General features: G+C 39.8%; 1 protein-coding gene across 2 annotated transcripts in view; it reads left to right on the top strand.

The window, feature by feature from the left end:
- Nucleotides 1-17,536, top strand: part of LOC138752637 (adenylate cyclase type 1-like) — a 288,403-nt gene that overhangs the window by 12,895 nt on the left and 257,972 nt on the right. For both annotated transcript variants that reach the window (XM_069915391.1, XM_069915395.1), the window contains exon 3: nucleotides 1,412-1,523. In XM_069915391.1, the coding sequence (XP_069771492.1) occupies nucleotides 1,412-1,523 (112 nt within the window). The remainder of the gene's footprint in view (nucleotides 1-1,411; nucleotides 1,524-17,536) is intronic.

Raw genomic sequence — 17,536 nt, 5'->3', positions numbered from 1 at the left:
GCTTGTTCCAGATATGATCATTTTCTGGATAAGTAATCAGTTCTCAATGATTATTTCAATATATTTTTTGTAAATTGTATTTATTAATCAAAATAAGTCATCCAATAAAAATACAAGTAAATACATAATATTTTACCATATAATCACCCAGCCTCCAACCCTAACCCACCCACTCCTCCCAACCCCCATCTAAACCATCCCAAAAGAAAGAAGAAAGAGAATAGGAGATCAACTTGCATAACAAGCTTCAACTATTGCCATGGTTTAGTGCCACCCCAACAACTGTTGGGGGGGGGGAGGGGAAATCTATTACAAATTCTATCCCATAAACCCAGATCGTATGTGGGTTCAAACTTTAACAAAGAAAGAATAATTATTACGTTATCCTTTCCAGCGGAATACAAGACCTCATTTCTGAATGCCACCATTGAATACTCAAATCAGTCTCATTTTTCCAAGTAATTGCCAAACATTTTCTAGCCACAGCTAATGCCAACCTCAAGAAGACTCTTTGAGACTTAGCTAATTTTAATTCCAAACTCAATTTCTTCATATAACCCAATAGAAATACCATAGGATCAAGTGAAATTTTAAATGTAAAGAAAAATTATAAAAGTTCCTTAATTCTATTCCAGAAAGGTTTCACAGAACCAAGTAGAGTGCAAGAAAAAGCCAACTTGTTTATGGCACCTAAAACATAAATCAGAAGAAATAAACTTATTTTCTTAACTTCTCCAGAGTTAAATATAACTGGTGAATAAAATTATAATGAACCAATATATACCATACATTTATAATAGATATGGATAAATCTTTTTTCACATTTTAATTTAGATTTATGAATATCTGGCTTAAGCATTTTATTCTGTAATAAAGCATACATCTCAGATATAAATCCTCTCATCACCTTCAGTGAGTAAACTTTCAAATTTAGACCATCTAGGTAACCATATCTATGCCCCAAATTATCCAACAATAAGGAACTAACTTGATGATAAGTAAACAAAATATTCAAAGACATTTCTTACTTTTTCATTCTTTGGAACAAAATAAAATACCCAGCCTCAACAATTCTCTACCAATCTAATTCCTTTTCATTCCCACACTTTCAGAAGTTGATTATTTAATGTAAAAGAAAAAAAGCTTATTTTGAAATAAAGGAGTTTTAGCCAAAATTTTACCTTCCGTGCCTATAATTCCATTCTTTTTAGTCCATAACTCCATTAAATGTTTCAACACCAGTAAATTATAACTCTGTAAGAGCTGAGAATTCCATTTATAAATAAAATGATCCATCTCCTCATCAATCTGAGATAATTCAATCTTAGCCCATACCAAAGGTTCTATCTATTATTTCTGTTACTTTATTAATAAACTGAGACTTAGATTTGATTTCTTCTTCTTTCCCCAGCATCCTGTTTGCAGATATAGTTGGCTTCACCAGTTTGGCATCGCAATGCACAGCACAAGAACTAGTTAAGCTTTTAAATGAACTTTTTGGAAAGTTTGATGAGCTGGCGACGGTAAGTATTTTTATTATTATTTTCATTATTATTTTCCAGCTCTTTATCTTTGGCATGTGTTTACTTTTTCTCTGGTCGTGAAGAATAAAAACTGTTTCTTTTGTATTTCACTTACACATGTTGGCAATGATGCACATTGTTATTAGCTAGTAAAATGAAAATGTCAGGGCATTTATTGTAGTGATGAACATTCTCAAAGGTTTGCACTTCCATTGACACTGGGAGAACACTGATATCACTTCAAAATGCATCTTGAAAATCAGTATTTGTACATTCTAAAGTTAAAGTGAATTAATAAAGGTTTAATTTGAGCATTACCTATACCTTAATATTTTAAACATAAATTTGCCATGAAATGTAATTTCTACCACCTCTACTTCATGCAGGCAAATGTCTACTAATGTCCCATCAGCAAAAATATGAACAATAAAAGGTTCATTAATACTGTTAATGTTCTTGGGAATGGTTAAGGGATGTCAGTGATTAAGTAAGTAATACATTATTGTGCCTTTGTTAGTGTATTTCACATTACATGTAATTTAAGATGTTTGGGTGGCAGGTGTGTTTAGACTTTGCCTTCTCCAGCAAGGCAATCGCAGCTGAATACAATGAAAGGCTCAAAGGTACTTTGGGAATAGCATATTTAAGATGGCAACACATTTAATATATTTGAGTCCAAAGATTGTGGCATCAATTCCCATGTTAATACTGTGGAAAGTAATTCTAAACCAAAATGATACCTTTTCTTTGAGATGGGCATGAAAGCTCTCATTGCAGTTACATCAAGGGAGTTATTCCTGTTATCTAGTGATTACCTATCCCACAATCTGCTTTCCTGATTCCTATCAGATGCATGTCTATGGAAGCTTGCTGTGCACAATTATTGTGTACCTTGTGCTTCATTTATGGTGTGAAAAATAAAAAAATTAAAAAAAACTATAATTAACATTTATAATAAATCAAAAAAAAACAAAGTCAATTCATTGGCTGTTGTGCTAAGACAATAAACAATGCAAAGTAAATGCGTATCTTTCTCTTAATGTGGGAACGGAAGTAAACATTCAACCTCTGAGGTTGTTCCACTGTTCAATGAAATTTGGTTGATCAGTAGTTGCCCCACGTCCACTGACTGTGCTCTCTCCAATGAGGCATTACCCTAATCATTGGTACATGCAGGTCTCTGGTGAAATATGGAATGGATTAAACTTTGCACTTTAAAGTCAGAAAGATAAATTTCAAAATGTATTTTTTAAAGCTTGGAATTAAGCTGCTGATGGGCCACAGTAAGAAACCAAATGATATGTTATGCATCCTTGGTATATGAGCTGATTACATCCTTCCTTGAGATACTAAACTGGTACAAGGTTAAAATGAACATGCACACCACTAATTCTGACTGGAATTTGGCCATCTCATCAAATAGATACCAAGGAGTCTGATGAGTGGCTGATTCCGTGGTTTTATTTCTCATGACTGAAATATTTTGCAGTCCAATTTTAGGTCTGGAAGTGGATCATCCAATTTCTTTCCACCACAAGGCTTGGAAGAAATTTCAGTTTAGTTCAGCACCCATCAATTGAATACCCACATTTTGCTGAGAGAATTAACTGTCACTAAATCTTCAAGGGAGAAATAAGAGAACTCGCATCCTAACTAAATTTATTTATCACAGCAATACAACTTAAAACGTTGAATCACTGCCAGGCAACAGAAACTTATGAAATCAGCAACATCTAGCAGTTGATCAACAGGAACTAACAGACAGATTTGCTTAACAAAATTAGCAACTGCAGTTGTTAAGGAAGTTCAGTACATCACTGTAAATTGTATTAATTAGATAGTGTATTAAAGTACAGCCGAGATCTAAATCAGACACTACTAAATTAGTGAAAGCGAATAACTCCTAAAGTATGTGACAAGTCAACAGCATGTCAAGGAGATAAATAGGATTGATGCAGTCACATGTCAATATTTTCTGAGGTTAATAAAACATGCATGAATTAATTTCCTTCCATTTCTGATCTTGCAGTTGGCTTTAGAAACTCAATAAATTTAGATCCCTTAACCCCTTAGAGTTACGTGTGGATAAACAGCTCAGGAATAGTGATGCATCAAAACATATCCAGCTTACAAAAGAAGTGTTGTAGTAACACAGTTAAAGGTAGATAAATCTCTTATGGCCTGGTATTCTGGGAAGCGAGGGAAGAAATTATTTGGACTCTGCTAACAATGAATCAAATATCTCTTCCAATGAGTGAGATACCAGAAGACTAGAGGGTGGTTAATGTTGTGCCTTTATTAAAGAAGGGCTGCAAGGACAAGTCTGGGAACTACAGGACAATAAGCTTAACACCAATTTGGAAAAACCAGGACTGATTAGGGAAAGTCAGCATTGCTTTGCATATGGAAATAATTTCTCATAATTTAATTGAAAAGTTTGAAGAGGGAAAGAATTGATGAATGCAAGGCAGTAGCTGTTGTTTTGTGTACAGTTTTCTAAACCCTTCAAAGTCTTGCACGTGAAGGTTAAGACCTTGTGTCTTTGATTCTTAGTTTTTTTTGAAATTTCACTAAATAAATCATGGTGCATATGTTAAACATACAATTAATGAATAAAACAAAAAAAGGCACAAAGTACATGTATGGTTTCTTTAAAAAAAAATGAATTCCCTACAACCCCCACCCCCCTCCAATCTACCCCCAAAAAGAAAAAAAGAGATCACATAAAGATTCATTAGTTAATTACCATGGTTTGGAGCAACATCACTAATGTGCAGAAAGGGGATTTAATAATTCAACCCCATATAATCCAAATACAGTCTCTTTTTTACAAAAAAGAATAATTATTACATCAATTGCTATCTTTTCCAATGGAATACAAGAGCTCAACTCCATGTGCCATCTCTGAATACTCAAATCAATCTCATTTTTCCAAGTAATTGTCAAACATTTTCTAGCCACAGCTAAGGCCAATCTCAAAAAAAGCGATTTGAAATCTATTTAATTTCAATTCTAAACTAATCCTCTTAATATTATCCAACAAGAACACTACAGGATCTAATGAAAATTTCACTTTCAAAATAACTTCTAGAAATTCCTTAAGTTTATTCCAAAAGGGTTTCACCGTCTCACATAACCAAGTAGAATGTAGAAAAGAACCTACCTCCTTACGACATCAAAAACATAAATCTGAAAAAAATAAAATTATATTTTCTTAATTTTTCTGGAGTTAAATTTAATTCATGAATAAAATTATAATGAATAAATTGATACCTTACATTTACAATTTTAGTCATACTATTCTTATATAAATTAATCCAATGATCCTGAGAAATACATATACCCAAATCTTTATCTCATTTCAATCTAGATTTATGAATATCTGGCTTAAGCATTTTATCCTGTAATAGGGTATACATCTCAGCTAAATATTTACCAGATTTAATTCATTTGGATCAGGTGGTTTTTATTAAAAATCCGTATTCAGCAGATAATATTGTGAAGTTGATTAATTAATGTTTCTTGGGAGGAATCTAACCTACCAATGTTTATTTTGTTGGATGCAGAAAAGGCCTTTAGAGTAGAGTGGAGTTTTTAAAGTTTTGGAGAAATTAAAATTTGGCACCTTTTTTTTATTGGTTGTATTAAGGCTTTATATAGAAGTCCCACTGTTAGAGTCGTGACAAATGGACCGTGATATTCACTTTTTATGCTGACTAGATCGACTTGGCAAGGCTGCCCTTTGTTACCAGCTCTATTTGCATTAGTTATTGAACCTTTGGGTCAGGTGATTAGACCAGATGATATTAAAGGTATTGAGGTGAAATATGATGAATTTAATATAAATTTGTTTGCAGATGATGTTTTGATGTATTTAACAGAACCTCTGAATTCTTTGAGGAACTTGTATGACAGATTGGAGCAGTATGGTGAGGTATCAAGTTATAAAATTAATTGGGAAAAGAGTGAGATTATGCCTTTAGCTGAAATGGATTATTCTTTGTGTAAGCATATTGTGAAATTTAAATTGTCAGATTGGATTAAGTATTTGGATGTTAAGGAAGAATATGATTATAGTCATTTATATGAATTAAATTATTTCTTTATTGTCTAAAATTAAATGATTTGAATTGGTGGAAAGATTTACCGATTACATTAATAGGTTGAATTAATTGCATTAAAATGAATATTTTATTCTCATTCAATATTTTTTTCAGTCTATTCCTTGTAAGATTCCTTTTTTAAAGATTTAAATGCTTTTGTAAGGAAATTTCTATTGAAAGATAAAATGGTAAGAGTGTAGCGGCGGCTCCACTGCTCCTGCAATAACACACGCAACCAGACGGGTCGAGCTCAGTGAGCAGACTAGTTTATTGCAGGCTCCTGGGCTGCACTTATACTCTCAGCCTGGACCTGGCTGAGAACTGCGCTGATGTCATCCGGGTGTCACGTGGACCCCAAGCACAGGTTTCTGAGCCCCAAGCTGGAAGGAAGGGAAACCCCCGACAGCGCCATTTTGGCCAGCTGCCCCGCCGCGTGGCTTACAAGCGGGGCCGGTTTGCCTGCCTTGTGGTGAGCCGCCACACAGCCCCCCCCCCCCCCTAGAATCGGTGTCGATGTCCTTTTTTGCCAGGCGGCCTCGCTTCTTGGGCTGAGCAACGACTAGGGCTCAGTGGGATTGAGGTGCGCTGGCTTCCGCCTGTTCATGGTAAACAGTTCATGCCTGCTGCCCAAGTCCAGCATGAACATCGAGCTGGAACATTGTATAATCCTGTATGGCCCCTCGTACGGTCGCTGCAGTGGTGCCACAGTTGGGTCCTGCCGAACGAAGACTAACTCCGCAGAAAGTAGCTCATCAGGAACGTGAGTTGGCCGGGTGCCATGCCTGGGTGGTGGTTTGAAGGAGTCTAAGCATGCCCTGAGGTGAGGAAGTAGTTCATGTGGCGACCGCTGGGGATTGTGAGGTGCGTTGATGAACTCACCAGGTAGTTCCAGCGGTGCACCGTAGACCAGCTCAACTGATGATGCCTGCAGATCCTCCTTGGGAGTGGAGCAGATGTCTAGGAGCACCCAAGGCAATTCATCCGTCCAGTTGGGACCGGTGAGGCGGCCCATGAGTGCCGACTTAAGATGGCGGTGCAGACGTTCGACCAATCCACTGGCCTGCAGGTGGTAGGCTGTGGTGTGGTGTAGCTGTATCCCCAACCTGTTGGCGAGCTGTGCCCAGAGTGCAGATGTGAACTGGGCGACCCAACCATGCAACAGGGCTTGGGAGCAGGAGTCGGTGGAGGCGTCTGGCATTGGGATCACTTCGGGCCAGCAAGTGGTGTGGTCCACCACCGTAAACAGGTAAAGGTTGCCCTGGGAAACAGGTAAGGGCCCAACGATGTCCACGTGAATGTGGCTGAATCTTTCCCAGTCATGCTCGAACTCCTGTATGGGCAGTCTGGTGTGCCTGTGCACCTTGGGCATCTGGCAATGGGTGCATGTTCTGGCCCAGCTTGCGATCTCCTTCTGCAGACCCATGCCTTATGAACTGTTCTGCCACCATCTGGACCGTGGACCTGATGGACAGATGTGAAAGGCCGTGGATGTGATGGAAGACCTGCCTGCACCACTGCTGTGGAACCATTGGCCCAAGGAGATATCACACAGGATGGTGCCTTCGCCGCTCGGAGTCAGGAGGTCTTGGAACCGCAGGCCGGTGATGGCGGTCTTGAAGGCCCTCGCCTCCTCATCAGCTTCCTGGTCCCAGACGAGGTGGTTGAAGTCAAGGCTGGGCATCAGCGCACAGATGCCTCGTTGCAAGAGTTCATCAGCAACCACATTGTCCTTCCCTGCCTTATGCCGAATGTCGGTGGTAAATTCCAACACGAAGGAGAGGTGGCACTGCTGGTAGGCCGATCAGGGATCCTTTGCCATCGCAAGCACCTGGGTGAGGGGTTTGCGGTCAGTGAAGATGGTAAAAGTCCTCCCCTCCAAAAAATAGTGGAAATGCCACACCGCCAGGTACATGCCCAGTAAATCGCCATCGAAGGCACTATACTTGCTTTCCAGCGGGTGGAGCAGGCGGTTGAAGAATGCCAGCGGCTTCCAATGCCAGTTCTCCTGCTGCTCCAGGATGGCACCGACGGCTGTGGCAGAGGAATCGACAGAGTGCCATATGCAGGTCAATGTGCTGGTGGGCAAGCATGGCAGCCTTCGTGAGTGTGTACTTGGTGGCCTCGAATGCTTTGCAGCCTTTTGGGTTCCAAGCGAGCGTCTTGTGCTTAGCTGCGATGAGGGTGAACAGCAGCTGCATGATGCGCGCAGCTCCCGGGATGAAGCAGTTGTAAAAGTTGACCATACCCGCGAACTCCTGCAGCCCCTTGAGGCTGTTCGGGCATGGGAACTCCCTGATGGCAGCAACCTTTTCAGCGGTGGGCGTGGCTCCTTCGGTCATGACGATATGGCCCAGGAACTGCATGGACTCTTTCCCGAACTGGCACTTGGCCGAGTTGATGGAAAGGCTGAAGTTGGCCAGCTGGGAGAAAAGGGCACGTAGGTGGGCCTTGTGTCGTCCAAATAAATAAAGATGAAATCCAAGTCCCTGTCCACCGAATCCATGAAGTGCTGAAAAGTCTGAGCAGCGTTCTTGAGCCCGAACGGCATGCGCAGGAATTCAAACAGGCCAAAGCGGGTGATAATGGCCATCTTGGGTATGTCCTCAGGGTGCACCGGGATCTGGTGATATCTGCGCACCAGGTCAGTCTTGGAGAAGACCCTCACGCCGTGCAGGTTGGCCGTAAAGTCCTGGATGTGAGGGATGGGGTAACCGTCAGGATCGGTTGCTTCGTTGAGCCATCGATAGTCTCCACAGGGATACCAGCCACCGGAAGCTTTCACGACCAGGTGGAGCGGCGAGGCCCACAGGCTGTCAGACTGCTGAATGATCCCCAGCTCCATCAGGTGCGAAAACTCCTCATTCGCTAACTGGAGCTTGTCAGGCGGGAGCTGGCGTGCCTTGGCGTGAATTGGCGGGCCCTGGGTGGGGATGTGGTGAGGCAGTGGAGAACTGTGGCTTGAGGAGTGTTGGGAACTCATCTCTGGGCGTGCTGATCGTGGCCATCTGTGGTTTCTCAGAGCAGAAGGTGTTGAGGCGAATGGCCTGGAAGGTACGGGCATCCACCAGGTGCCTACCTCAAATGTCCACCAGAAGCCCATGTGCGAGGAGGAAGTCTGCACCCAGGATGGCAGTCGGGAGGGACGAGACGGTGAACCTCAACACGAAATTTTGTTGGCCGATCTGGACTATCTTGTCTCCATACATCCGGATTGCCATTGTGTTGGCTGCACGGAGGGGAGGTCCCATGAGGTCAGTTCCTAGATTCGATGGCAGTGGCCAGTATGATGCTTATTTTGGGTCCAGTGTCAATGAGGAACCGCCAGCTGCTGACCGAGTCCCGCAGGTAGAGAAGGCTGTGTCCTTAACCAGCCGCCACAGCCATTAACAGCAGCCAGCCTGGTTGTTTCCCTGGAATGAGCAGGGCTGACGACATTTCTGAGCCTTGGCTCCCCAGCGCTGGTGGTAGAACCAGAAACCTGAAGTGGATGCTGTTTTGGGGGCCCCTGCAGGGGCCGGGTGCTCTACCACAGTGCTAGGGGCGGGCTTGGCTTGTTCATGCCTGTGACCGTGCCTCATGACCTGCTGGACCACTGAGCCTTCTGAGAAAAAATTGTGCGAGCCATAGCTCTTGGGCCTTCTGAGCTATCTTCCTTGTGTCAGTGAAGCTCTCCTGAACCAGCAGTGGGTGGATGTCCCCGGGCATATGTTCGAGGAAGATGCGCTCGAAAAGTGGGCAGTTGGTGCACTCACCCATGAGCGCGAGCATCTCATCCATCAGTTCCATTGGGGACCCGTCCTCCAGGGTGTCGAGGTGCAGCACCTGAGTGGCACGCTGGTGTCTGGATAGTGCAAGGGACCCAGTAAGCACTCGCTTGATGGTCTCATACTTGTCCTCGGTGTGTGGGTGCTGAACAAGGTGCAGTACGCATCTGTTAGTGGCTGGTCCAGGGCAGCGACCACATGGTAGAATTTGGTCGTGTTGGACAAAATCTGGCGGAGGTGAAACGGGGCCTCCGCGTGGATGAACCAGGTCTCCGGCTCCTGAACCCAGAATTCAGGCAGTTTCACAGCTATAGTGCTGATCCCAGGCTCGCTCATGATGGGTTCAAAGACTTTTGGACCAGTCAGGGTCACTTATTGTAGCGACAGCTAATTGCTCCTGCAATAACACACACAACCAGACTGATTGAGGTCAGTGAGCAGACTAGTTTATTGCAGGCTGCTGGGCTGCATTTATACTCCCAGCCCAGACCTGGCTGAGAACCGCGCTGGAGGGCGCTGTCATTATCCGGGTGTCACGTGGTCCCGAAGGGAAACCCCTGATGGTGCTATTTTGGCCGGCTGCCCCGCCGCGTGACTTACAAGCGGGGCCGGTTCGCCTGCCTTGTGGTGAGCTGCCACAAGGGTATCATTACAGAAATTTGGAAATATGAATTAGGAGGCTTGGAACTTTCTAATTTTCAAAAGTATTATGAATCAGCACAATTGAATTTTATTAATAGGATGCTTGAGGTAGAAAAAACTTTATGGACTAATATTGAATTATCTCAGATTAGTGAGAAGAAGATGGATCAGTTTATTTATAGATGGAATTCTAAATTATCGAGTAATTATAATTTACCTGTTTTGAAAAACTTAATGGATTTGTTTTTTTAAAATGAAGTCATAGGTACTCAGGGTAGGATTTCAGGTAAAAATCCTTTGTATCAAAATAAGCTTTTCCCTTTTATACTTAACAGTCTTGAACCAATTCAAAAGTTGATTATTATGAAGCAAAATATTTTATTTTCAAAGAATGAAAGAGAAATATGATATCTTCATTTTTTTTCTTATCAAATTAAGCCTTCATGTTGGATAATTTTGGATTTTATGGTTACCTAGATGATCCAAGTTTGAAATTTTATTTACTGAGGGTGATTCTTAGTTAATTTTGTGCCTGTCTCTTTAAGAAAACTGTTGTTTGAAGTGTTATGATAGTCACAATGTGCTGTAATAACCATTCGGGCTAACTGCTTGCTCTCATTCTAAAAGATGTGAAGGAAGCATGAACACGAGAAAATTTTCTTTGACTTGTATCTGTTTTTTATAGCAGTCTTTAGCTATTGCTTTTGTTATGACAACTTTTGAGCAATTAGTCTAAAAGACCATCTTTATACAGTAAATGCTTTGTTGTTCACCATTATAAAAGTCTTACTGTGAAGCTACACAGTATCTGTTCTATCAACAAATTAAAACAATATAAAGTAACAGCCAAAGAGTTTGATTTCTGGATTAAAGAGATAGAAATTTGGGGTATCGGAGCTCACTATTTAGAAGATGATCTTTGAAATTAGGAAATATTAGAATAAGGAAAGTATTGTCTATATTTGCATGGTTGGCCTGATCAAAATATAGTAATGGAGAATTTTTTTCAGATCAGAGGCTTGTGCCCAATGGTGTCTTATCATTTTAACAATATCTATGACAATGTAGTTAGCATGATTAATAAGCTTCTGGTTGACAACCAATATTGGTAGTATAGTGGATAGTAAAGAATGTTCCATTTAACAGCATTGTTTGTGACATCTGTAATGGATCTATGTTAATAAAATCCTTAGTTTAATGTTAAAACTATATTGTATCTAGTTATGGTTTAATATGTTAGTTTTGGTGTTTACAGACATAGGTCACAGTACATTTACAGAGAACCATTGTACTCGGAAGAGTTCATTCTCAGAGTCGCAGTATCTAGAAAGACAGCTAATGGAATTAAAGTAGTTCTTAATTATTCAAGAACAATAGTGTTTGCTTTATTAGAAACTGAAGTATCTAAGTACTCAGTAAGAACTGCTGAAGAAAGCCATCTGTTTTCAAACCACTTAAGCCTCTTGAACAGAGATGAGGGTCGGGGGTTGTTATGGATATGGGGTGTTTTTGAAAAAAGGCCAGAGATTTGGTAGAAATTGAATCATATGGTTTCCAAGAATTGGGAGTGACCTCATTGATGTAACTATCTCATGATTTGGAGATGAATACTATCAAATTTAGACACTTTTGGATCCGTTTTCAGAAGTCAAAACTCTGTGACACACACAAAGGACTTGCAACCTTGTGGAAGACAGAGTTGAATTACAGTTGAATAGTGCTGTTTTGTGTTATTTCTAAGAAAAAGGGGGACACAGAATAAGTAGATTTCAAAAGAGAAGCCTTCTTCTAACTGTCTCTTTAAGATAGAGGACAGTCTCATCATTTGGAAAACAGATGCCAAAATCTTAATTCAAAAGAAGATGATTTGATCTTGAGAAGACGGGAATTGTATTCTCCTTTTCACAGAGGTACATTGTGGCTCAGAAGATGGTCACTTTTTAAAGAATCTATCTCAAGACATTTTATTGAAAGAACTGAGTTTAAAGAGCCCTGAAAATGTGATGTTTGAAAGCACTTTATAATTATTTCAGAACTGAAAGTTTAAGACCTTCAAGCAAGACTAAAATGATGCTAAAGTTTTAAAACTGACTTTTCAGAGGTTGGGACTTTATTGCGCACACACATTTACATTTGCGCACAGTGGGGTTAAATTTAGAATTAACTAGAGATAAGTAAGAAATGTGACATCTGTAATGGATTTACAATTGTCTGGTGAATTATCCATTGCAATTCATTTATTAGTGCTACAAAGTCCCTCTAGTCCCAAACAAAATGAAAAGTGTTGTTAGTTCGTAACACATCTTTCATCACTTTTGATGGTTTCGAGCAGCATGCTGGGATAGAAATTAGTGAGATTGAATTTGCCTTTTTTCTGCGTCAATCAAACCTTCCCATTTTTCCCATATTGACATGTGAATGTCAGGGTTGTAATTGAACTCAAACAGCTTGTCTCAAGGTACAACTAGTTATGGATGATTGACCATAGTATTATGTTGGCCTATTGTTTGGTTTGATAGCTTTTGTGTTGTCAGCTGCTCCCAGCCACTTTTTGTTCTCTAATGAAAAGTATATCGAATTGAGTGAAATCTGGCTTCAGTTGTCTGATGGGGATTTCAGACAGAAGGATCATCCACTTGCAAATTTTGGATGAACATGGCTGTAAATACTTCAGCTTTATCTTCAGCCCTTACGTGATGGACTCAGCCGTTGTTGAGGTGGGGATATGTGGTTTCTTCTCACGTTACTTGTGTTATTGTTCACCTTTGTTTGCAATTTGGTATGGCAGAATTGCAGAGCTTTTGTCTGTCCTATCCATTGTGAGATTGCTTTGTTTGGTCTGTTGTATGCTGCTTTGTGATTTATCATGTGCATATTGCAGCTTCACCATCTTAGTATCTTATTTTTAGATAAACCTGGAGGTGCTCCTACATGCCCTTCTGCATTCATCAATCAATTAGGAGCATAATTCCACAGCTTGATGCCAATGTTTGAGTGAGAGATGTATGGCCGTGTGATTGCAGAAAATGGTAATGAACATTTGAATGGTTGCTGGACTTGTTCAGTCTATTCCACATGATAGTGTTGCTTGTAGCTACTGCTTTTGCTGAAGTCACCTTACTAATATTGAAGGTAGCATAGATTTCTTTTTCACTGATTTTAGAATTAGCAATAACTGGGGAGGTTTCACCACAACTTCAGTTTATGATGTGCTTATCCTACAGAAACCTTAGTTTACAAAAGAGTACTTTTGTAAAACCTGCCAGCGAACAGTTATTAAAGATGAGTAGTAGAGAATTACTTTAATGATAAACATAAAATAAGATAGTTTCCATTATGGGGGAAATTAGTGAATTATACTGGTTAATATCCATGCACCTAAAAGTTCCAACTTCCCGAAGGCTCACAAATCGACTCATTTGGTAGATATTCCAAATGATGAATAGTTTCTCCTGTAAGCAGGGTTGCTTTGGTGGGCAAGGCTTGCTTCAAGAAGTTTGTCTTCAAAACTAATGCAAAAACTGAGATGAACATGGTCCCATGTGGGAGGTCAGTTCAGAAAGATCAGACTCTAGGTATCCATGGAGATGTTGCAAACTGGATTTGAAATTGACTGAATGGGAGAAGACAGAGTAGAGGTGGATGATTGCTTCTCAGACTGGAGGCCTGTGACTAGTACTATACATGAGGGATTGGTGCTGGGACCTTTGTATCAATAATCTGGATGATAAAATGGTAAATAATTGGATCAGCAAGTTTGCTGATGACACTAAGATTGGAGGTGTTGTGGACAGTGAAAACCCCATTTTGAAGACTGGTTGTGAGTTCTGAGTTCAGCCTGTTGAAACCCCCTGTAGTCCTTACAAGATGAAAAAGCTGGCTGGAGTGTTTCTCCTGAAATAAGGGAAACAATAGGATCTCTGGTAACCTGGAAGAAGAGGTTATTGTTCGGAAAATCCATAATAGGGTAAGTTTCTTCAGCAAGACACTGAAGTGGCTGATCAGAGGAAATCAGTTTGTGTGTGTCCAACAAGCAGCAAATCTCTCTCTGAAACCAACAAGAAACTTCCTGAGTGGTTACCATTTAAATTTTCACCAGGTGAAAATTCATAAATGTTAAATTCTGTGCACACTATGAGAATTGTCTGATACCAGTGAGCTTGGAGGAGTGAGAAGTGAGATTGGACTGGGAATCAAAGAACTTTCCAGAACATGTACACATTACATGTGTGCTTAGAATTAGGGGATTAAGGTAGGTTAAGTTAATAGTAATAAGTTAGTTTGATCCTGTTTTCATCTTTAAAGATAATTAAAAGCAACTTTTGTTTAAGTAATCATTTGTCTTGGTCAATTTCTATTGCTGCTGGGTTTTGGGGTCCTCAGGAGTCAAAACAAAGTGATGACTCATCTTTTTGGATTTAAATGTTTGGAGTTTTGGGATCTTAAACTTTTGGGAGTTTTTTGCGATTTATTAATTGTTTTTTTCAGGCTAATTTAAAGCTTGTGTGTGGAACCCAGCAGCAATAGAAAATCAATTTCAACACTACACTTGTTGGTACAAAATATGCACTAGAAATTCACTATTGAACAGCTGTGTTTTAGCCTTGGAAATGATACTGGACAATGAATATTTTGCTTCCAGAACACATTTGAGTATATTTTATGGATTTTGGGCTGCTGATCACAAAACTCACCTTATCATGTACTGTTTATATATATATATATATAACCTATATTTGTTATTTAATGTTATACAGGTGTCTAATTTTTTATCCAGAAGCGTCAGGTCCTGACACCTGCCAATGTTTGGAATCTTCCAGATTTTGGAATAATTTTAAGCAAATGTGATGTTTCAAAATTGCACAAAGTGTGGGTTGTGGGGTGTTAAATCAATTTAGATAATATCACTATCCAGCTTCTGCAATAACTCCACCTTCTATGCAATCGATAATGAAAGACTCTTCCTTTTCTGCCTCTCACCACTACCTCTCACAACTCTGCAGCTCTTTACCAAGATTTTGACTGGTAGTGTTGACTGAGAGGGAGGATGGTGATGACACATGACAAGGAGGGGCTCTAATAAAGTGATTATTGCACTAATTAGTGATGGTGCACTCCATTAAGGCCCACTTATTAGGTGAGGATCCCACAAATTATTGATGCGGAACGTGATGAGATATGTGGGAGTTGGGCAAGGGTCGTGCTGGGTCATGATTGGCCACAAACACATCTTTGAGAAGATGTAATCTATCAAAAATATGTGCTGATTTTTGGTGGATGCCAGTTTTCAGAATTCAGGATAAAAGGTTAGGCATTTGTATTCTGTCTACTAGTATATTTCCAAAAAGCAAGCTGTTTGGGTCAGTCCAAGATTGCCTGGGCATGCACTCCGTGCAGGTGCTCTGCAAAAGTTGTCATAGGCCTGGGCATGCTTAGTCAGGATAGATGCAGACAGCTCACATATACAGATGCTGTACAATACATTGATATAGGCTGAATGCATGTTGATGCACATGTTTGGGCCATACTTCCTGAGTGTGCATGTACTTAACAGCCTTTGTTTTCAGGAAGATTAATATAGAAGTAGCTCATCAATGTTGTTACATTTGTAGTGAATATAGTCTTAAAGCTCAAAGACACAGCACAATTGCACTTATTAAGAAAGCCTAATGTTAGATACTGACATGAGAGGCATTCAATGCTGAGTACAAATGAAAATCAGCGGCAAAACATTTTTAAGTCTGTTGATCTAATGCAAAACAAAAGCTAATTTAATATTTTTCCAGCTTACTATGTGATTCAGTAAATCTGAAATTACCTTTGAGTTCAGCTTGAAGTTGCTTATGACAACCCCAATTTTTTTTAGGAAGCAACTTTTTTTTGGGAGGGGGTAGTTTTGTTGTTTTTCAAGTGATCAACCTTGCTCTTGGAATGGACAAAGCATAAAAGGCCCCTTTTATACACCAAACTTTAACCCAGTTTCTTTCCTTAGTCACATATACCATTGCCATGCACAGATTTTTAGATTTGGAGCCATTTTCCACCCATATGGTGCAGATATTCCCATTTTTTTCGATCGTCAGTGACCCATCAATCATCGTGTGAGTTTGTTGCCTATTGTATGTAATATCTTTGCAATGTGCAGGCTGTTGTTTAAAATTGCCCTGTCCTTTGCTTAGATCTGAAGTAAGCATGTCTTTTTTCTTAACTGCGGAAAAGGATGCCTTATTGGAACAGTGATCTCTTTTAGCAAAACCACAATTCAATTTTAAATCATGTTGATTCTTCAAATTCTGTAACTGCTGAAGTGATGGGTCTCAAGCACCACAGTGAACAGCTTTCACATGGCTCATTTTTGTTACTCCATACAAAATTATGAAGCCATATTTTGAATCGTTGAATGTTTTTAAACGTACCCTCTTTCCTGATGTTGTAAGCTTCTATTTAAGCAAACAGATTTAGAAATTTACACCATGAAAGCACCAGAGCTGCTTTTTGAAATTGAGTGTGGCCTGCACTCATTTTGACCACCAATCAAAGCCATAAAAAAAAATGAACATGGTAAACTTTGCAGTGGTTGGAAAATCCAATGGTAGGTGCTGATATTTACTGGACTAGTTGTCACCAACTCTATACCTGTGAGTCAGATGCATAAATTTGAATATAGACCCTGGGTATTTTAATTTGAAAATTTATTTGACAAGATGCTTCTCAATATAAGGTGATGCCTTTATGCTTTGATCTGGGTCATACAAATTGAGAGAGAGAGAGAGAGAGCTCTTGATTGGGAAGCTATCTTAATTGGCTTAGTTTGCATTAATTTAACAAGCCTTGCTTTTTTTCCTGATTATAATATTTAATGCAGCTGTTTTAAATTGAGTTCCATATTGACAAACTATTCAAGCTAAATGAGAGAAGGTAATAGTATAAGCTTTATGTTTTTGTATTTGTAAATGAATATGCAAGGAGAATGGTGGTGATGGTAGAATAGCAACGAGGGTTGGTCCCTCCCAATACAGAGACCCAAGCTTGATCCTAACATCTGGTGTTGTCTCTGTGGAGATTCCAGATTTCATATTTTTCCTGTGACCATGTGTTTTTTTTGCCAGATATTTTGGTTGTCTCCTACATCCCATAAATATTTTTTAATATAGATAAGAAGCTATAAAGTAAATGATTTGGAATTTAATGGGGAAAGATGGCATACATAGTATGTTTGTATTTCCAAAATAAATTTGATAAAGTACTAGGCAGTGGACTCATGATTCAGGTCAATTGATGTACATCGGTACATCTCTTGATCCAGGTCAAGAGATATTCTGTAGAATGGATTACAAGTTATCAAAACAAAAGATAGTAGGGTTCAAGATAGCTAATCAAAGTGGTGTTTCACAGGGATTGGTGCCACAAACACTTTGCTCAATGTTTACAAAAATTATCTTGACTTGGGAATGGAAAGATCTAGGGATGCAGACACATATCCTAAAAAATCTGTATATCTGCT

The sequence above is a fragment of the Narcine bancroftii genome, chromosome 1 (assembly GCF_036971445.1).
Source record: "Narcine bancroftii isolate sNarBan1 chromosome 1, sNarBan1.hap1, whole genome shotgun sequence".
Taxonomy (NCBI): domain Eukaryota; kingdom Metazoa; phylum Chordata; class Chondrichthyes; order Torpediniformes; family Narcinidae; genus Narcine; species Narcine bancroftii.
Note: the sequence above shows the minus strand (reverse complement) of the source record. Positions and strands in the feature narration are given on the sequence as shown.